Here is a 22,881-nt window from a genome sequence, read left to right on the forward strand (position 1 = left end):
TGTTTTTTGACGACAGAATGTTGCGTCGTTTGCAGGAGAAGTTGTGCCTTTCCAAATTTCTGTTCGTTTATCGCTACGGTTACTCGGTCTCCCACAAACAGGGCTATATATTACACCTTATCAATCATTATTGGATTTGATTAGGAAGTAGGTGTTGTTTGAAGTTTACTCCATTCTTGGGCGTTCGACGGATTCACTCGACTGTGGCCAGTAAAAGAAATTAACCGGACATGGCCAACGAACAAAAAGGGCGTTCAACAACCTGCATCCTGTCCCTTCCGACCGAGGTGCTATCCGAGGTGCTTGCACGTGTCGCATCTTGTTCATCCACTGATCTTTTCCGGGCAAAACTATGGTTCGTTCTGGTATTGGTGATAGAAACAGGAAGAGGCGTTTAAAATATATGACATGTTACAATCGTTTGCGTTTAATGGATCATTTCTCTTATTTTGCAGCTGTAAGTTGTTTTACGAAGTTTCGGAAGCAGACAACATTTACCACCGGGTGTCAATGGATAAGTTTGAAATCGTGCCGTGGTCAAAAAACGACCAAGTGTCGAGGTTCTTGAAGAAGTGTAGAGAAAGCAAAAATCCAGAAGCCTTGTATCGAAAAGGAGTGGTAAGCATTGGGCCGAAGTCCCGTTTGCTCGAAATTTTCTAGACTAAGCTGAGGTCATCTATATCATTTGAACTTGATGATGATTTTGGTCTGCACACTTTACCCCAAAACGTATATATACAACAGGTTACTGCAGCTTTCTGCCCCAGTAAATAATTATTGTCCCGCCGCCTTGGATGTTCACGAAGCACTTTTTTTGATTTTTTCGTTACTATTTCCCCGATGACTTTTACGGAAGAGTGTAATATCAACCTTGCACTGTTTAGGTTGATTATTTTACGGACAAGCATGAGGACTCAGCATTGGAATGCCTGGAAGAAGCTGCCATTTCAGGCCATGCGGATGCGGCATATGCGTTGGGAATAATTTACATCTTTCTTGGTGGGGACGAGTTAAAGCGCAAAGGTATGCGACTGCTGAGCGGGTTGAAGAAATCCAGAATTCTTTATGCCAAACAATTTCATCCTCGTCACAATTTGCGAGCGCTGCTGAGGATGATATGGGTCAAGAACCCTTTGTTTCTAAAGCCAACGCCCATTTGTTGTGCCATGACACACGAGAGGAAAACATCTTCATGGCCTATGGATGCCGATGACGTGGAGGAGGAGAGTACATGTGAAGCCTGCGCTTGCGATGAAGAAATTGGAGCAATTTGTGCTGCCCTACCTTATCGTTAGTGTATAAGATTGAATGTTGACAACTCCTTTTGATGCACAAATTTGTCACCATGGTGTACAAATTAATTATGTTTTTTCAGTAAATTGACCGCTACTTCTTACTCTGTTAATATTACTGGTATGAAAAGCTAAATAGCTTATCTTCAATATGTTCTGTTCTGTAAAGTATCACTTTACGTCAATTGACCAGCTCTTTATGGCTTTCCTCCATTATAAGAACAGAGTATCCATTTTGCCATAAATAAAGTTTTTTATCGGGTAAAAAAAAAAAATCCATTTACGTTAATTGACCAGCTCTTTATGGCTCTACTTCATTATACTTCATTATAAGAACAGAGTACCCAGTTTTTCGTAAAAAAAATTTTTTGTTGGGTTTAAAAAAAAATTCTAAGCGATTTACGTCAATTGACCAGCTCTTTATTTCTTTCCTCCATTATAAGAACAGAGTACCCATTTTTCCATAAATAAAATCCAAACATCGGGTAAAAAAAAAAAAACGATTTACAATAATTGACCAGCTCTTTATGGCTTTCCTCCATTATAAGAACAGAGTACCCATTTTTAGATAAATAAAATTTTGTATCGGGTAAAAATAAAATAAAATCGATTTACATTAATTGACCAGCTCTTTATGCCTTTCCTCCATTATAACAACGGAGTACCCATTTTTCCATAAATAAATTGTTCACTCCGATGAAATAAAAATTTAATCGATTTACGTTGATGTTTCTGAACTCTTTATGGCTTTCCTCCATTATAACAACAGAGTACACTCTCGGACATAACTAAATTTATTTATCGGAAAAAATGTAAAAAATAAACTCGATTTACAATAAAAGACGGACCTTTATATGGCTTTCCTTTACAATAAAGTCGATTTACGTAAACAAATTTATTTATGGGATTAAATGAAAATAAACAAGTTCCTGAATAAAACACGAGCTCTTTTTGGCTATCGTCCATAAAGATAATGTTTCTGATTTTTCCATAAGCTAATTCAGGGGAGGTTTGTGAAAGTATCCCTTATAATATATGTGTATATAATATTAATAAATTATATAAATACATAATTACATTTGTTATTATGAATAGATTGTAATATAACCCCTTGTAATTTGCCTTCCGCATAACCCGCTTCGGAATAGACGCTGGAATACCGAATCGGGTTTATCTTGATTTGACCAAATCGGGTTTGCCTCCCCTCCACGCCCGTCCCCGCCTGATCAATTATCCCACAAAAAGCTCGTCTTTGCTGAACTTCTCATACTTTCTCCTGTTTAGCCCATTAAAAGCTCCGTTGTTGTGTAAACACACTTGAAAAGCTTCGGTTTAAACTTTCCCCCCTCCCCCCCTTCTGAAATTTGGAGCAGTTCAGGCGGCAAGGTCCAAATAAATCGGATTTTTCGCGTTCGGTTCCTCTGTTGCTCAACGTACTCAACAATTGAACCGCAGCCCGAAGCAAGCATAGGCAGTAAAATGGAGGCCTGTATGAGTCTTCCAGTGTATGCAGGCATGTGGGTCGACGTACAAGCTCTCGCTGGTGAGTGTATCGATATCACGGAATATCTTAATGCCCAAAATTTGTTAAATTTGCTGGGAAATAATGACAAGTGCTATGATGCAATGGTTAGGGAATTCTATGCTAACTGTAGGGCAAATAAGCAGAAGTCTGTTCTGCGTTCAGTGGTTAGGAATGTACACATGGAATTGTCTGCTGAGGTTTTGTGTTCAGAGTTTGGGTTGGTTGACAGTGGATACACTGTTGACTATAGACGGATTAGCGCAAAGAATGTAGATAAGGTTGCTGTGAAGGGGTACAATGACCTAGAATTTCTTGGAGAGATTCGGCTAAATGGTTACAGAGTTATGAACTTGGGCAAAAAGAATAAGTTTTATGCGCCGTATATGAAAGTGGTCCCACGGCTGTTACATCTGATAATAACGCATAGCATTGTACCTAAAGCCGGAAGTATCACTTCCGTTAGTGCATTAGAAAGAGTTATACTGTGGCATATGTTACACAAACAACCTGTAAACATAGGCAATTTGATCATTGCAACTATGCTCAACAGGATTAGGAAGATTAAGAGCAGGGAGAATAAGAGAACACATCTCCCTTTTGGTATGTTGCTGACCAGGCTGTTTAGGCGCTTTGATGTGCCATTCTTGGCTGACCATGTTGACAAAGGATTTTACGGCCACAAAATGGGAGTATCGTACATCAAAAGACTGGCAGTCAAAGGTGAAGATGGTGGTTGGATGTGGAAGAAATCCTATACCTCTGATGCTGTCATTGGTCAGAATGGGGACGCGAATAGAAAACTTGTAGAAATAAAAGAGATGGATAAGCAGGGGAAGTGTGCTGGGGTCGAGGTGCGGCCGGTTGTGGGGGAAAAAGCACACCTTGAAGAAGTTGTCATACTATATGAACAGACCAGAAAAGGGGCAACTGTATGTGACATTGTTATTTTACTCCTTGTTTCTTCTTCTCGATGGCAACCCAGGAGGATAACCCAATATTTGTATGACTAGGTTGTGGATAAAGTGAAACAAATTTTACAAGGGGTTGGTGCCATCAAAGTGAAGGACTGCGGATTTGAGACATTGCCATTTCTACGAGATGTAAGACATGCTCCTGCGCTTTCCTGTAATCCCCTTTATATATGCTAATACCTTAATTTATTGTCCAGTGTCTACCACAAACTTCCGGCGTACCACCTGATGAATTGAAAGAAGCCGTATGCTTTCATGTCAGACAACTCGTCCCGCAGATGTATGTTAAACTATCGGTACTGTCAATGGCTAACAATGGTCTCGCTTTCATCTCTTTATTGTAATCATGTCAATCATTGTTCACAGCTGTGCCAGTACACTAGATAGGCAGCATCTCTTTGATATTACTAGAGAAGAACTGGAGCAAGTGATGCTTCAGGAGACATGTCTCAGTGACAAAGTAAGTTTTTATGCGATTGCACAGGCCTACCTTGTTCACTGATCTGGCTTTGTATTTCCACTCTTATTCAATGTTTGAATTTGTTCCATTCTGTGAAGGTTGTGACCCAGTACCTTCACTTACTCCAGAAACAATATAAGCAATTTGTTTTCTTCAATCCTATGTTTTGGGTACGTAATGTTAAATTATTGTATGTGCTGTTGTGCCTTGCAAAATGTGGAACTAATACTTGCTTCTCAATCACTTCGTTGTAGCTGAAATGTGTGTTAGACTATCCATGCATATCTCCCGCAACCAAAAAGCCATTCGTTGATCAAAGCAATGACGACTCCATGACAAATCCTGAAAAGGTAAACATTACCTATCATTCTCGCCTTAACATTCTTATACAATATGAGTAGCAGCTGCATGTTAGTGGAATTGGATTCAGCCTAATATGCCTTAGCTTTTAACACATTCGACATTGCTCGTTGTATGCGATTGCAGATTTTTTTCCCAATCATTTATTCAAATCATTGGTTGCTCATGATTGCACATGTCAAGGACAAAGAAGTGTACATTGTTGATTCTATGGACAATTACAAAAGCTTCTACCAAGGTTTGATGCAATCTGTGGTGAGTAAACATCGAAATCGTACCTTAGCTTCATTTCCGAAGAAGGTAACATATTTCTAACATTCGATACCTGCTGTATTTATTTCCTTCTTAGGAATGGATTTTGATGGAAATTTTCCACCAAAATCAACCCTGGACATTTATTCTTGTAAAACACAAACTAAAACAGACAGACGCGGCGAGTTGCGGGGTTTTCACCTTGAAGTTTGCGCAATGTTGGGCAAAGGGGTGTCGGCCACAATTTGTAAGTGCACAAGTATACAACCCCTTGTGGCAAGCTCACTTTATTGCGTCTGACATCATTTCTGAATGTATGTACAGCTTGATGCTGTCATTGCTAGAAAATTTATTGCCTGGGAGATCGCTTTGGGGAAACTTGCGGACCCGTTCGCTTATGCTGCGTTCCTGATAGAAAATAAACAGGCACATGAGGCTGTAACCAGAGGAGATTTGCAAAATGATGCTACCAACGATGTGGGGCATCAGGAAACAGGGAACGGTACATTATGTCTCGCCTTTACTGTAATTGGTTCGTTGCATATGAAGGCAATATTAAATTTTAAATTCTTTAGGGCATTTGCAAATTATTGGTACGAAATTAATCTTGTATAAAGGAAACCATAAAAAGTGTACGTACCTCTGTTCCGATGCATCTCCCCGTGACCATCGCATTCACAAATTGCTTTTCTACTCCCGCTATTCCATTATTAATTGACTTCTGCTCACGACATTGTAATAAATTCTCGACCCCAGATCTTTGCTTTACACTTTCCAATTCCTCTTGTTTGATTTCGCATTATGACATTCAAATTGGATCTCACATGCAAAATCCATGTGCTGAAAAATTGTATGCCTTCATTTTTTCCCCAGTCGAAGGTACAAGGGTAACAAAAAGCCCGCCAGAACTTGCGTCCGCCAATGATTCAAAGAAGAAGCTTCTTATTGTTGATTTGAATGGAGTGGTTCTGGGCAGTGCATTTCGCCATTCGACCAGAAATCGGGAGTTCAACTTCAGGCCACATTGCTTTGAATTTTTGAAGGTGTGTCTGTCATATTTTGAGGTGGCTGTTTGGTCATCGAAGCTAAGGTATCCGCGAACCTATATTTGAATTACTTCATTAACTGGAACTTCAATACAAGTTTTTGTGTTATCATTCGAATTGAAGACATTTGTGTTTTCTGCAGCCACAATATTCAACCAGTGTTGGACAGTCTATCCAAAAAAATGAATGAACGTTTGGAGCAGAGACTGTTATTTGTTTGGGTGAGATGTAATTCACAAATTACTTCGATTGTGTGTAGTCAGTCCGTGTGCAAGACTTCTGATAAAGGAAAGTCGGGAACAATCAATATTGTGCAGGATCAGTCGCGGTGCACTATGACACAAACCAGCCTTAGGGAAAATCCAAGCAAAACGGTCATGTTTAAGGACCTAAAACATGTGTGGGGAGAATACAAGTCGTACAACAGCTCTAACACGATATTAGTCGATGATTCTCCGTATAAATCATTCCTTAATTCTGTAAGTGCACCATACCCACTGATCGTTATGATGTATATGTTCCGGTATGCACAAATATGTGTATAAGGGCTAACTGTTTCCATATTACTCATTCTTCAGCCGTACAATGCAATCTTCCCCACCTCTTATACATCTTACACTGTAGAAGACAATTATTTGGGTAAAACGCGGTTCGCGATGCTTTGAAATGTGGCTTTTGCTACGGTAAGCACAGCCTGTTCAGCTAGCCTGACACAAAACATATTTGCAGATCCTGAAGGAGATTTTGTACGACACCTGAAGAAATTGGCCAGTGCTGATAATGTACGAGATTTCATTAAGCGAAACCGTTTTGGACAATCACCTGTAACAGAAGGCAGTGTGGATTGGCACTTTTATGTTAATGTTGTCAGCAAGCTTGGACTGCATAACACAACAAAGCAAGTGACGCGCAAACGGGAAGCCCCAAACAGATATTCTCCGGAGGTATCCATTGCATTCATGTTCAGGAATATGTTCACAATAGTTCAACACCTCGTTATGATAGCTAAAATTGCGTCTGATCATATGCACAGAGCAAGAAAAAAAGGAAAATTTGAAAGCATGAGGAAGATCAGTTTATGGACCGTTCACTGTACGGAGGCTTCTCCAAACCATTGGAAGGAGAGAACCTCTCTTCTGATGGGACACACAAGCAAAACTGTTGTGCTTTAGTGAGACACTGGGCCTGTCTAATTCATATATGTTGGTACTACTTTCTTCCCCTACTTCTGTTTTTGTTTGCAAAGGATACAAGCTGAGTTTTTTTTATGCAAATTCTAACACTGCCGGCAGTTGGAAATCACCCTATTGTCTGCAGGTTATTGCATTTGGATGAGCAAAAATTATCAGATAATGGCTGTAATTGCTGTCAAATGCAGGATGCGTCAGCCATATACTCCTGCTACAAACGTTGGCATGTAGTAACTTTAGCCTGTTAGTATTGTAATTGTTTGTTGGCAACTTCTCGTCTAAACATTAAGGATCTAAATGTCACACACTAAATCTGTCCGTCTGCTTAACCTCTCGGATACGTGCAATACTAACAGTTGGTCAGGGAGCAATGGTTCACATTAATTGAGCTAGGCTCCTTGCTTTGCGTCTGTACCAAAATAAAGTCCAGCAATGGAATCTGTTAACCAACACGAAGTCTGTATGAGTTGGAGAGATGTGGAAAGACAGAATTTTATGAGAATGCAACTTTACATATTTGCCCTTTCAATTTTTAAATCAAAGTCCAAAGATTAGTTTTCTTGTTCCAATAAATAGAATATTTGAGCAAGACAAATTTCTAAAACGATTGCATATGCATTCCTACAAGGTGAATAATAATAAGTTGCGTTTCCAAATAATAAGTTGCTATTTTTTTCTTGCATCTTGACCTATTTGCCCAATTTTACTCAAAATGTTAACCTTCAGCTCATTGACATTCCACATATATACTTATAAATGTATATTATATGTGCATATATTTATAATATATATGTGTATGTGGTAATAATATATTATATAATTATACTTATATTTGTTATTATAAATATACTAAAAATTATACTACTTAATATATAATATTCTCTATAATTATAAAAAATATTAGTACAATTACATAATGTATTATATAAATAAATATTATAATTATTTAAATAAATAAATAAACTAATTCTAAATATTTTGGGATAATTTCATAACACAACAATCCCGGTCACTTTCGTAATGTATCACTTTCCCATAAAAGACCAGCTCTTTATGACCTTCCTCCATTATAAGAACAAAGCACCCCTTTTTCCATTAATAGATTTATTTATCGGATAAAATATATTAAAACTCGTTTTCCAATAAAAACCCAGCTCTTTATGGCTTTTGTCCATTATAAGAACAGAGTACCCTTTTCCATAAAAGAATTTATTTATCGAATAAAAATAAATCAGTTGTCTGATAAAACACCAGCTCTTTATGGCTTTCGTTCATAAATTATCCAGTTTCCCATTTTTCCATACGCTAATTCAGGGGAGGTTTGTGAAATTATCCCGTATAATGTATATGTGTATATAATATTAATAAATTATATAATTTTAATTATATAAAATATTAGTTATGGGTGAAGAACGGAACAAGAGAATTACGGGTGAATTATAGGTGAAGAACGTTAAAATTTTAGTTATTGGTGAATTATGGGTGACGAACGGAACAAAGCCCAGTTTTGTGATTCCTCGACTTGCTCGAATTTGAGAAAGTACATGACACAGTGACAGCGCCACCGAGAAAGCTTTGCAGTGCATTTAGAAATTTATTTTAGGATATAGTGGGAAATTTAGGAAATTTCCGAATTTATTAAAGGCGTTGTGTTATAAAAGTCAACCTCTTTATGCCTTTCTTCCTTCATACAGTCACCTAATTACCCAAGTTCCTCAGCTACAAATTCATTTATCGAAAAGCAAAAAAATAGACCCGTTGTTGATTAAAGAATAGCTCTTTAAGGCTTTCTTCCGTTAAACTGACACAGTCCCCGACGTGCATCAAATACAAATGTATTTATCGGACGAAATTGCTGTTAAACCCGTTGTTGAAAACTGTCGATCAGCTCTTTATGGCTTGCGACCCTGTTACACTGACAGAGTAGTATCCAGGTGCCTTAAACACAAATGTATTTACCGGATGAAATATAGTTAAAGCCGTTGTTGAATAAAGATCAGCTCTTTGTAAAAGAGCAGCTCTTTATGGCTTTCTCCGTACTAGGTTACCATTTTCCGTAAAAAAAAAATTCATTTATCGGCTAAATGTAAATTAAACCCCTTTTCCAATAAGCTCTTTAAACAATTTCCTCCGCTATGACAACAGAGTACCAATATCCCATACTTACAATTTTACTTATCGGATAAACTTTAATTCAACACGGTTTGCAATAAAACACCAGCTATGTATGGCCTAATTTATTTGTTCGATAAATCGGATCGATATTATACTTGACTTCCGTTTACCCGTTAGCATAGAATGCAAAGCAAGAAACTAACCTATTGCAGGTTTAAACTCCGTTTTAAGACAAATTGTTTCGGATACGTCAACACACCTAATTCATAAACTCTCGCGAAACATATATTTAAACGCGTTAATTATTAATTACCACAAATCAAATATTTCAATCTTTTTCCATTTCTTTCTAATGAGTGCATACAATGGATCACTGTGCGGTTGTCATAACCAACCACGAATCTTCTCTTAACTCTCCACCACATGAACATTGTGGTACTCGTTATCCCCATTGCAGGGTCTCCCCACACCACCGCCGGCGAGTTTGCTCGGTTGAACTTTGCTTTCCCTTCCTCTAATGAAACTCATACATACACACCAACCGCTTGCCTTACTATGCCAGCTTTTGCACTGTCTCCGTCTTCTACATTTTGGGCTACGACGACGTGCATCCGAGTATGACAACCCCTATTACATGCCCCTTTCCACAAAATGCCGCTACTTTGTCTCTCTATCTTGCCACCTTCATCCAACCTCAACTTTATTCATCTCCAACCGGGTGTGCATGTTCGCTTTCCGCATAATTTGATGACGGACAACGTTGGCATCATCCAGAACCAAAGACAGTGCTACTTTGCGCCGCTCCTGCTCCGAATTGTACTGCACCGATAAATTTGTTACTATCTCCATCGTTCGCAACCAAAGCAAGCAAACACAACTGTTACACCACAGGGCGCCATTCCTTTTTGCTTACCTCATTCCATTTCCAGCTTCCAATTCCACTTGATAACATATCCATGTACTTCAGCATGAATAACCCACAATCCCACCTGCATTACAAACCATAACCGCAAATTTAGACACAACCGTTGCTGAACCATGTCAAAAACTTCCAAACCTATGCACGTGCAACTTACGCATTCCGTTGCTGTGGACATGTGGCTGCAGCTTTTATTTTGTACAGCCAAAGGCATGACGAATACTGCCCCTCCAAACCATAAGTCAGCGCTGCTTCCAACCTTTCAATCTTAGGGCCATACAACAAAAACATATGCGATTTTAAGTATACTGCCACCAATTGTAAAGGTGATGGTCGTGTTCATGAAATGTTTGACAAACCAACTTAGTTTACCATTGTCTCCACGGAGCTGCGCCTATTAATTTCCGTTTCCTCGTGTCCTCTCATTGAATCATAAATTAATACTTCTTCGCTTGCCATGTCCACCACACACATATACCAATGCTCATTGTGCCACATTGGCACGAATATCTGAAGCATAACGGCGGTTAGTTGGTCATCGTCATGGGAATCTGTATCTATTCCATTATGCTACATAACAGGGCAGCTTCTCGTACCTTCTCACACTTTTTTATATTACCTCCTACTTTACATTCCTGTAGATATGTACAGTAGAGCTCGTCTGCTGATTTGTTGAACTCCAAAATCTCTTGCTACAACACGACAGTAAAATATGACATTTTAATATGAATGTACGTACTCACACCCCCCAACTTTGGCCGAACACTTGTACCTGAAACCAAGTTGGCATGAACCACCATCGAATAGACTGATCTACAGCACGCCTTTGCTGCCTTGCTGTTTTCATCGCACAATAGCAATTTATTATCTGCACCAAACTCAAGTCACATCACTTCGTCCTCCATGAAACAGTCCACATAACACCACCCAATTTCAATCCCTCGATTTACTCACATCGCATGCCATGGGTTTTTCAGGAAGCAAGGACCCCATTGCATCCCGGCTTGCTGTCTGCCCCTTAATTGACACCAGTACTTCCCTGTCATTACAACAGGGTACATTAATCTTTTCCCTATTTGTATTACGGTTTCATAATCTACAAACTTGATATCATCATTTTCAATGATGAGAGTTAAAACGGCCAGAGTTGGTTCGCTCTTCCTCACTAATACAGCCAGCAATCACGGTTTCAATGACTCAATCAGTCCTTAGGGTCATTGAGTTAGCCTAAGGCGGTTATGTACTCACCATAAGGGTCATTGAGTTATCATTGTAGTTCCATTCTCAAACTTCTTGAATACTCACCTTTTTTTCTATATGTTCACCTAAGTTACCTACCCTTGCTTTTTATATAAGCAGGCATGATTGACAGCACACAAAATGTAAGTTCTATGCTCACTTGTAAACCAATTTTAACTGCTTCCAACATTTTCGTTGCTATGCCCTCTCCCCTATGGGGATAATCATACTACATATTTAGTCAACCTTATAATTGCAAATACTTTTCTGTCCCTTTTGCCATTGCAATTTCAAATAAAGGATAAAACAAAATAGAACTGTTGATTTAACAAATCCAGTACATACCCTTGCGACAGCTGAGTGTCAAACAAGAACTTCAGTATTTTTGCTCGTCCCTCACTCAATTTTTCGCCGATAGATGCCAGCCTCGTTTCCTGCTACCACAAAAATATTTCATCTTTCATTGTCTATATTTTCCCATACTTTATTAATTCTGGAACGTTGGAATACTCACCTTTGCCAATAAAGCAACCATCTTCGTTTGACGCTCGTTCATCCCACTGCTATCCATCTGTACATAAAACTACAATTTATACTTTACTTTTCTAATGCTACGAAATACCTTGCCACAAACCGATGCATACCTTTATTCTTTTACCTTGCCTTCTGTTTTGTTTGTCTTCCCACACAGGCTTCTCCGTATTGTCCATCCTTAGTCTCTTTCTACTCCTCCACTTTGTAATTTTTGATGCACTCTTTTCACCCATTTCAGTACTATTCGTAGTTACTCTATCATTTTCACTCCTGCTTTTGGACCTAACATCTAGCGTTGTAGGACTAATCTTATGTAACTCACTCCCTCTTTTAACATTACCACGCCAATCGTCCTTCTGCCCACCCTCCACACCAAGTGCCCGGTTTGTTTTGCACACCCTTCCACTTTCATACATGCTCCTCAGCCTTTCGAAACGACATTCAATCATTGCTTCCATTCTACCAATACTATCCTTCACATCTTTATTACCACATTCAATTTCAATCAGTCTTCTATCGATGTCTTCTCTACAGCTTATGTTATTGTAAAACTGCACATTGCCCTGTCACTACAAGCCTTCAGTTTTGTACTACTAGTAACGTCACAAAATGCAGCTTGCAATTTCAACAACAATTCACACGAAAGGATTTTACATTACCTGTTCCCCCTCAAATATGTGATTCCTCCTCAATATTCGCACGCTTTCATTAATCTCGTACCTTCCCCAAAACCTTAGCCTCAGCCCTCTCGGCTGGAACTTGCGAAACTCGTCCTCACCCTCGATATAGAATCGTTCCAGATAGTAAATCTGCATGGACAAACACGCCTACCATCATTTACAGGTCCTTTATATCAAACTATAATTTCATTATTCCAGCAATTCCTTTCTCTAATACAAAATGGTGCGTATTTCTTATACCATCAAGAAAAGTGCACATCCCGCTATTCCGTTGCCGTCTCTATCACGGATGCTCTTCACCAAATTGTCTAATATGAATTTCGACCAGTTCAAATTTTCCATATTCTCCTCTGTAGCCACTACAGCCACCAGATCCCGGCTCACTGTGTCATCCAAACTTGGTGCTAACAACCTACCAACAACAAACAGTACGAACTTCACTTTGAATTCTAAGCCTTCGTTATGCAAACTACATATACTGTGCCTCAATTCCTCCACTACAATTTCACCGCTATTTATTCTGATATTCAATTCTCTTTCCAACTCTGTATCCATCTCTTGCCTTCGCTTTTCGCTTTCAATATCTTTCCCACGGCTGCTCAAGCCAAGTACACATTCCACATCCTCGGCTGTCACCTGTAGACAGTACCCATGAACGTTCAGTGTCCTCCGATCTACATCAAAGTTATCCACCAGCCAGTTCAACATCTCTTCGTCAACCTCTACTCCCTTCACATTCAAAATTGGACCGAATCCAAAGTCTCTGACAGCCTGCCGCTGCTCATCCGAGAGCCAATCCACCATATTCTTCACGGAATGAGTTGAGTGGCTTACCATTGTTTCCGCCGTCCGACGAATGCCCTTCCTTTCACTGCTGCAACTTTTATAATTCGAAGGTGTTCCACTCTCATGCATCAGCGATACTACATTTTCGCTTTCTCCTTCGCTATCCCACTGCATATCCGAAGCATCTATTTCGGCCGCCAGCTCCATAACAAATCCCTATCTTCTGCTATTCCTCCTGCTCCGGTTTTGGCGCTTCTTCCTTTCTAATACGCCTGCTCTTGTTAGCTTATCCAGTAAGCTTCGCGCCTTCTTTCCCTCCCGTACTTTCGCGTACAAACCCTCACTTTGCCAGTTGCTTAATTTCGCCCCCTCCACATTTCACGTGCGCACATGGAGTCCCCTTCAACGCCCAATAGCTCTTCCGGTTACAAGTCACAAAAGCCCTTTCCACGTGCCCAGCCAACACACTTCCCCTGCCGTTTGTGGCCACAAATGCTTCAATGTCTTTTCCCTTAACTTTCCACACCTCTGTTTTGACATCTAAACATACTGCAGCAACATCCATGATTTGATCGAAGCCTCTTCAAAATGGTATAGCGGTTTCTACCATTTCTTTGGTATTAGACTGACGCAATGGTACATGGTATTCTGCCTCACATCAAGTCAATAGGAACCAAAGGACAACAACTGACAAGGCTGGCTTCACCTTGAAAATGAAGCACAAAATAAGAGAGTAGAACTAAAAGATCACTGGTAAGCTGATAAAGAGGTGTGCTGAGAATTACGTCACATGATAGGCAGGTTATGAACGTGAATGTTTAGTTATATATTATTTCAATAAAAAAAATTTCGTCTCCAAAATTTATAATTTTAAGCACATTTAGAACAATTAATGGAACTTAATATTGATTAACAGTCAAAATCGTTTTAGCAATAAAATCCTATTTCAATTTTTCCTATACTACAACCTCCTAATTTTTGTTATGTATATCAAATGTGTATTAGTATCCAATTTTAACTTATTTAACGAAGATATACTCTTTAGGTTAAATGATAATGTTGTGCCTATATTATTCTATATAGAGTACATAGTGGTTAACGACACTATGTTATCTAATTTGAATTATTTATCTATAGAACCAAAAAAATAAAACAATCAAAATATATTTCATAAAAAAAAAAATCTATAGTAGGTCAACTTCATATAACCAAGAGACATTTAAAATACTTTGAACTCGTGCTAAATTGCTCTCGTAGTGGGGGCACAATTTATTTACTTTTCTGTCTATTAAATCCAAAGTTTCAATGGAAAGTTTTAAAATAATTACTTTGCTATTTGTTTACCTTAATATTTTAACACAACCCTCCCCCGGGCGGTTACTTTAAGAATTTTATTGAATGATTCAAACAATTATACAAAATATTAATTTCATCTTAAATTCAATTGATAATCTATTAAAATTGAAAAAAGAAAACAAATATGATTTACTTATAGTACATATTCTTTATAGTTTGAATGGATATCTAATTGAGTGTTTAAATATCAATACAAGTTAAAAAAAAAAGAATTCATTATCAATTAATTCTCCATAATGCAAAACCATACATACATATATTATGCTACATTTGAGACCAATTAAACAAATATGATTTACTTATAGTACATATTCTTTATAGTTTGAATGGATATCTAATTGAGTGTTTAAATATCAATACAAGTTAAAAAAAAGAATTCATTATCAATTAATTCTCCATAATGCAAAACCATACATACATATATTATGCTACATTTGGGACCAATTATGCAAGAGTAAAAGTCTATGAGAAACAAGTGGGATGAATACAAAAAATAAAAAGAATAAAAGAAAGAAGTTTCCTGAACTTTTGCACATTTTCAACATAATTTCAATCTAATTTGCATTTCTTTTCCTTTGAAATCGTTAATATCACTATTTAAAATCTAAGATACCATGATGATCCAAATTCGAAACATTGCTATAAAAAATGCAAAGTCAAAACTATTCAGTAGTGGCAACTTGACTTTGATCTTTAATCATCATTTTTTCGTCAATTTACTAAATATGCTTAAGATTTGAAACACTGGGGACCAAATTTGTTTTGATCCAAGCATTAATGATCAGTCCTACACACATGCAAAGTATTATAAACAGGAATTGTATTTCTTCCAAATTTTGGATATATGTTATGTATTGATTTAAATCACAACTTTTAAACTTATTTTCTTCATAATGGTTGGTTAGTGAGGATTTAGTTTTAATATTATTGTGATATCATTTTCTAATAAAGTGGAGGTGATTTGTCACTTAATCATAAATTTTTATCTCCTTTTGCCTAAAAATATGTTCAAGTTCGGGAGTACTAACTGTAAAAAGTTTTTATGTTATTTGAAAGAAAATTATTCATTCATTAGTAAATTCGGGCACATCATCTTGTATTATATTATCCATGAAAATATATGGAATACTTTTAATGTGAAGATTGTTTGTTGTCCACACTTTTTAGAATAGACAACGAGCAATTATATTTTTTATTTATACCTATTAAAAATATTTCTTAACTGTATCACTACATAGTTTAATCAATACGAATATTTGATTTCAAGCATGTATACATTAGTACAAATACCATTAGTATTGCTAGTGATAAAGGGCGCACTCAATCTATGTACAATTTAAACAATCACTTTTTATATGGAAGAAATTGGTATAAAATTTTAATAAACAAAAAACTTTGATCTTTTAAAAGTTTTTTTAATATTATTTTAATGAATTTGGTAATTATAACGTTTGTGGTTGGTTATTGGTAAAAGTTATTTGTGGTATTGGTTGACAATACATAGGCAACATGTTAATCAGATGATAAAAGTATAATTAAGTGATTGATTAATCTTTCCTATACTAACAGTGTATACACTATCAGCGTTAGATGAATTACAAAAATGCAAAATTTGAATGTAAAATTCAACTTTTACATATATGTCATACATTCAATGGTAATAGTGTATACACTGTCAGTATATATAACATTTGCTCGTAAGTGATTGCGATGATAATGCTAAAAATTTAAAAGTGACAAATATGGTTTACTTAAATTTCACCTATACGCACTGCAATTCTTATTCATCAATTCATTCTCATTAATTTGGTCTAATACCATTACAAATGCATTTTTAAAACATTTCTTTATGTTCTACCCGCAAATATAAAAAACAATCATGCAACAACATATTACTTCTGCTACAAATATTCCATCTCAACTAATTAATTAACCATTTGTTTACTCCTTTACAGTTATTAATTCCTATGATTGGTTTAATTAATTGTACATATTAATTTACGATCATTTTCCTCCTACCCATGATTGGTTTAATTCTGCTCGTTAATTGCTTCAACCACTAACAAAAAATTGCTTTGACAAAAAAAAAATTGCTTCAACTCGTTAATTGGTTTGACAAAAAAAAAAAAAATTGCTTCAACCACTAACAAGTTGCTTTTTAGTTTTTAACTTCCCCAACTCTGCCCGCCATAACAAAGCTCTGCACTTTCAGTTCTCTCAATCATCTTTATGTCCATTCAATCTGGTCCCATAACCCTGTCACAACAGCACCTCAGTCCTCTCAATCTGTATTAAGCCTTATGTCTCCCGGTAAAATTTACCACTCATGTGCCTGATCTAAACGGTTTTGACGTCAGTAATTGTAATCGTGTCTTACATTCACGTGATCCGTACCTCTTACCAACGGATTGGTACAGACCACTTTACCATTTTGTAGAATTTTCGATGATTTGATACAAATGTAGTAAGCAGTAGAAAGGAAAAAGTAAAGGAGAACCCAATGAAATAAAAGGAAAAGCCAGTAAGCAACCTGAGACTTATAGAAGAGATGAGTTAACTGAATACCAATTCATGTTGAAAGCTGCAAAGAGTTGTCTCTTAGAGGAACGTCCATTCCCACTGACCATCAATCCAGTGACCAATGAAAACTTGAGGGATATGAGAAATTGTCTGATAATCTTCACTCCGTTTATCCAAATTCTGTACTTTGTGCATTAGCTCATTAGACATTTCATAAAACCCAAGAGATTCTAGTCTGGTCAAGTTTTGGATGCCCGAAGGCAACTCCTGCATCAGTTTGCAAGCACCTAGGCGCAGAATTCTGAGACTAGGCATTGATTCCTCTTCCACTCTCACCCATTTCAGTCTTGTTAATTGCACAAGCTCTAAGTGCTGGAGTTTTTGAAATCCTCCAACCTCGAAACATAATGTCTCCCCTTCATAAGCACGATAGAGAGTAAGTGATACCAGATTGGGCAAATGTCCGAGGGAGCCTATTACATTCTCATCTTCTCTCAACCTACTGTTCAACAACCGTAACGTTCTCAAGGATTGAAGTGATGTCGCCCATTGCGGAACTCTCCCCAAACGCCCCTTCAATATCAGACGTGTGAGGAATTCAAGCTTTGGAGAGATGGAATGTTGGAGATCAAGGATCTCATCTTCTTTACTACAGGAGATGACCAATTCTTGAAGGTAGGTCAGCCTCAAGAGGGAGGAGAGCAACTCCTTTCCATCTTCTCTTCTCAGTTTTGTGATCCATAATCGCCGCAGCTGCATGAGGTTTCCAATCTCCCTTACTATTTTATCACTATCTGCTTCTATATTAGTCAGATTTTCCAAGCAAATAAGCTTTCCAATTCCAAGTGGACATTTACAGCCCCAAATTGCATACTCATTTGAATAATCACCCCATCCGCCTAACCAAAGAGAACGGAGTTTTCTTAGCTTCAGAATTTCCACAGGCAACTCTGTTACATTGGTTCTTCTCAGATCTATAACTTCAAGGTTTTGAAGCTTCCCAATAGATTTTGGAATAATTTTAACTCCAGTTCCATTGAGACTAAGATACCTGAGATGAAATAGTTTGAAGACTTGCTTTGGGATGTTGTCCAATTCAGCTCCATCCAAATCCAACACCTTTAGCAACTTAGGACCACCATGTAAAAACTTGGAAACAAATGTAGTTGTGAGAGGATCTTCATACCCAAATGTTACCACAGACCGAAGACACTTTAAGCTAATAAATTCTTGTGGATTATCAGTGAAGTTGTGGATTGCTAGGTGTCGAACTTTTTCAGGCCATCTTGTGTGATATCTGGTGGCTACAGTCGTGAAACTCTGCTCTTTAGATTTTGAAACAAGGATTTCACGCACAAAATCGTGGAGACCACATTTATCTAAGCTGCGATCGTCCAATGTGGATTTAACTTGGATTAAGCTTCTGTTGATGAGTTCTTTCATATAACTCATAGCAATATCGGTGGATGTTATTCCTTCTTCCTCTTCTACAAATCCTAGTGCAATCCACTTCAGAAGTATATCATCCACATCAATTGGATAATCTTCAGGGTAGATGCTTAGATATAATAGGCAGCTTTTAAGATAGTGAGGCAAATCATTGTAGCTAAGTAAGAGTACTCTTTTGATTCTGTCAAGCTTACCACTGCCATCTGCCTCGCCACCAAAACCATGAAGAATCATCTCCCATTCATCTGTCTTTTCCTTGTCCTTCAGAGCCAAAACACCACCTATTGCAACAATCGCAAGTGGTAGGCCCTTACATTTTTTCAGTATTTTTTTAGCAACTTCTTTTAGATATGGAGGACAGTCATTGCTCTGAAATGCTCTATTGCAAAACAGAGTCCAAGACTCTTTATCAGAAAGAGGCTCCATCTTATAGATGAAGTTAAGAGATCCTAAACAGGACGCAGAAGCTACATCAGCTATTCGTGTTGTCAATACAACACGACTAGCAGTATTGCAGTCAGGCAATACACATTTGATAGCTTCCCAGGCAGCTATACTCCACACATCATCAAGGACAAGAATGTACCTTTTTTCTTGGAGGAAGTCTTTCACAAATTCACTCAGCATAATATCATTCATGGATTCCACTTGGGGAGGGACCGGCTGTCTGATTTCGTTGTACAATTGTTGGATCAGGTTCTTGATGATGTCATTGAACTGAAAATTTTGAGAAACAGTTATCCAGGCATGGCTCTGAAATTGTTTCTTCACTGCAACGTCATCATAGACTTTTTTCACCAGGGTAGTCTTGCCGAGTCCCCCCATTCCCACAACAGAAACTACTTTCAATTGGGAATGGTCATCAAGGATTTTTGAGATGAGCTCTGCTTTTGGCTTATCAATCCCAACAAGTTGAGCTTCTTCAATGAAGAGTGATTGAGCACGAATGTCAAAATCTGCATTCGCCTGTCGGGAAGAGCTGAAGCCTCTTTCTTGAGTACCATATTGGGACTGGAACCTCCGATGCCTTTTTGAAATCTCTCCAACTCTGGCCTTGATGTCTTTTATCTTCAAAGAAATTTGATGGCGAGCTTTCAGATTCTTTATTGAGTTATAGATCTTTCCAGCCTTGCCACAGAATCCATCCATGTAACCAAGAGCAAAGCGGAAGGTAAAATCATCGAGAACATCCTCTGTATCATAAGCAACTTCTCGAACCTGCTTTAGCCATTCTTGGAGTTGAGAATCATTGTCTTCCTTTGCTTCAGCTTCTCTGAGGAAAGCCTTCATGCTCCCGAGTTCATCTTTGATGAATTGAACATCTGATTTAAGCCCCCCCAAAAGTGTGATCTCTTGGGAAAGCAAGGTTGAGAGCTGTTCAATCAAAATACCTACGACACTCTCTGCCATGATGCTCAATCAAATTTCTCAAGAGTCGGTTTTCTTATCAAGGAAATTTTGAGAGTTGTTCCAAAATTCAGAAAATATGCTGTCTTTCTTTTTTTCTTTTCTTTCTTTTGTGGTACACAGGATGGGTTTATATGAGCAATCAAATTCTAGAATTTTATGAATTTGACAGAGTAGCTATTCAAGAATGATATGAATTTGGGAACGTATGCTTTTTTTCCCCTTTGTGGTATAAACAAGGAGTTTTATTTGGCATTTTGGCAGTACATATCAAAAGTTATTGTAGTCAAAAAGTGAAATGTCAGTCTACTCAAAAGAAAAAGTATACAGAGCATAACCTAAAAAAATAGGTAAAGAATAACTATTCTCTTGGGCTAAGAAAGGCATAGAGAAAATTTTGGATTTCTTTTGACACATGGAATGTAACAATCTTCAGATAATGTTCAGCTCCCTTCTAATGTTTTCTTAATTTGCTCCAAAAAGAAATGGCTAGCTATGATTCTAAGTAAGACTAATGGATAGGAAAAAAAAAATATGTTGTCCCTAAGATCCAACTTACTTTGGTAGGGATGATATCACGTAAAACCTTTCCTTTATGTCTTCTCGCTTACAAGCTTTGGGAAAAAAAATGTCTTTTTTGTTTTCTGGGCTATCAAGGATGCATTTTACATGATCGTTCTTGAAATGTCAATCCAAAAATGATACTAATTTCAAAGAAGATCGTTCTTGAAATTGGCACTTTGGTAATACTTGCAAAGTAACACAAATTCATTGTAACAAAACAAAGAAAGATTGGCCTACCTGCAACAAAAAGCATATTGGGCATAACCTAAAAAATGGGCAAAGCATATTAGAATACATATATTCTCATGCTAAGAAAGGCAACGATAAAATTTTGATTAGTCAAGTTGAAAAGCAAGGTATTTGTCATAGTCAGTCTAACAATATTCTTGAGAAATGTTCAACTCCCCTTCTATGTTGTTTTGATTGGCTTCCAAATGTGTAGCTAAGATTCTAAATAAAACCAGCTGAAAAGAAAAAGTTGACAAGGAAAAGACGATACAAATTATAACCACATCATATTTCATTTCAAATGCCAAAGGAAATTGGAAACTGAACTATTTGGAATGTATTTGAGGAAAACTTCTATGGGCAGTTGCAGAAGAACTCAAGTCCTCCCTCCCTCTCTCTCTCTCTCTCTGATTTCATATACGATCACATAATCATAAAAATCTATATAGTTTTATATAAAATTGAAAAAGAACAGAAAGTAACTCCAATCATATCCTACTATCTCAACGAAGTTATAATATTTATTTAATCATCCTACTTTCTCATGTCTGCCCACAAAATTCCCTATAATTTTACAAAAAACTGTTCCTCCCCTTCCCCTCCCCCCTTCCTTCTCCCCCCAAAAATTTATTCCATACTTGAGTAATGGTAGTACAAGCATTTCAAATAACGATTCTATGAAGACTCTTTTATGTCAAATTTTTACTTTACATAAAATTATAGTGGGGATTATGTGAATATTTTGGAAGGTTAGACTTTAAAGGAATCATGTGGTAATAGACAAAACCACATGAAGTATATGTTTGCAAATTGTTTTTGCAATGCAGCATTATGACTACCAGATTATAAGATGAGGCATTTTCTTATTCCGCTGAAAAGTTTTCATATGTGAATTTACTATCAAGAAACTAGCTTCAAACGTCTTTTTCTTCTGGCACGGAGGTTTTGAGACCAAGAAGATGTTCAAAATCATAATCTGAAACTGAAGTCCGGCTTCCAACTCTAAAATGAGCAATGCTTGTAACTTCATACAATTTCTAACAGTGTTTAGCATTTGAGTTTTTAGGCACAGAATCTGCAAAATAATGATGACATTGATCAACAAGTTGCTAAAGATTAAAAGAAAAAAATTCAATGAAGATGCTTTTGAAGAAATGGACGATGAGATTGTGGTCATGGGTTAGTTATGCCTATCAATGGTTTAAAGGAGTTTTCAAAAGGCAAATAATATTAGCATTCCCCGAAAAAAGGTCTCACGCACTCTTTCTCTTCTTTTACTGGGTAAAAGGGCAATATTGCCCATTAATCAGTTTTGTCTACACGTGAACTACGGCTATTCCCCTTAGGTTTCACGGTTGCTATCAAAGAGTTCCTTTGCCTTTTTCTTCACTACCAAAACCATTCTTTCCCTACCACTGTACATTTTCTTGCAATGGCAAAAGACTAAGATTGCAAGGGCCTACTAGATCACATGAAACTGGAGGAAATCAATATGATATTTGAAAACCACAAGTCTAGAAGAATTCCTTAATTTTATCGATTGCTTCTATCTTCCATAGGTAATATTTGATAAGAGTTTATTTTACGTATTTTTAAGTGCATTTTATTAGTTAATTTTGAGTTGATTATTTAGTTTTATAAATAAAATAAAGAGGTTTTTGGTAAAATTATATATTTTTGGTAAAAGTGGATAATATTGCATTTTTAGTGATTTTAATGGTAAAACCTTCATTTTTATGCAGGAATGATGACTCAATCACCAAAGGATGGCAAATGAGGTGAAAAATAGAGATTTGGTGATGAAATTAAGTGGTGAAAAGAAAAATGAAGTGAAAAACGTTCAAATGAAGAATTGCACTTCAAGTCAGTTTTGACACTCTTCAGTATTTTGACCATATCTGGAGCTACACTTATCGGATTGAGGTGATCTTTATACCATTTTAAAGCTAAGAAAGAGACCTACAATTCGTATGAAGACATCGAAATCC

At 37.2% G+C, this 22,881-nt stretch overlaps 2 protein-coding genes across 2 annotated transcripts; one reads left to right on the forward strand and one right to left on the reverse strand.

The window, feature by feature from the left end:
- The first annotated feature begins 230 nt into the window (after positions 1–230).
- On the forward strand, positions 231–1,295 carry LOC113718380 (putative F-box protein At1g67623). The gene is made up of 3 exons (XM_027243287.2): positions 231–355; positions 456–618; positions 885–1,295. Exons 1-3 carry the CDS (start codon positions 231–233, stop codon positions 1,293–1,295), a joined length of 699 nt encoding a protein of 232 aa, XP_027099088.2.
- Positions 1,296–17,323: 16,028 nt separating this feature from the next.
- On the reverse strand, positions 17,324–20,248 carry LOC113718381 (disease resistance protein RPM1-like). The gene has a single exon (XM_027243288.2). The coding sequence runs from the start codon at positions 20,102–20,104 to the stop codon at positions 17,324–17,326; it is 2,781 nt and encodes a 926-aa protein (XP_027099089.2). The 5' UTR covers positions 20,105–20,248.
- Positions 20,249–22,881: the final 2,633 nt, after the last annotated feature.

This window comes from Coffea arabica, chromosome 11e (assembly GCF_036785885.1).
Source record: "Coffea arabica cultivar ET-39 chromosome 11e, Coffea Arabica ET-39 HiFi, whole genome shotgun sequence".
Taxonomy (NCBI): domain Eukaryota; kingdom Viridiplantae; phylum Streptophyta; class Magnoliopsida; order Gentianales; family Rubiaceae; genus Coffea; species Coffea arabica.

Coding starts and splice junctions, on each gene's coding strand:
- LOC113718381 (XM_027243288.2), bottom strand. CDS start 20,104: ATGGCAGAGAGTGTCGTAGGTATTTTGATTGAACAGCTCTCAACCTTG.
- LOC113718380 (XM_027243287.2), top strand. CDS start 231: ATGGCCAACGAACAAAAAGGGCGTTCAACAACCTGCATCCTGTCCCTT. Junction 356..455: donor CTTTTCCGGGCAAAACTATG/GTTCGTTCTGGT, acceptor CTTATTTTGCAG/CTGTAAGTTGTTTTACGAAG. Junction 619..884: donor CCTTGTATCGAAAAGGAGTG/GTAAGCATTGGG, acceptor TGCACTGTTTAG/GTTGATTATTTTACGGACAA.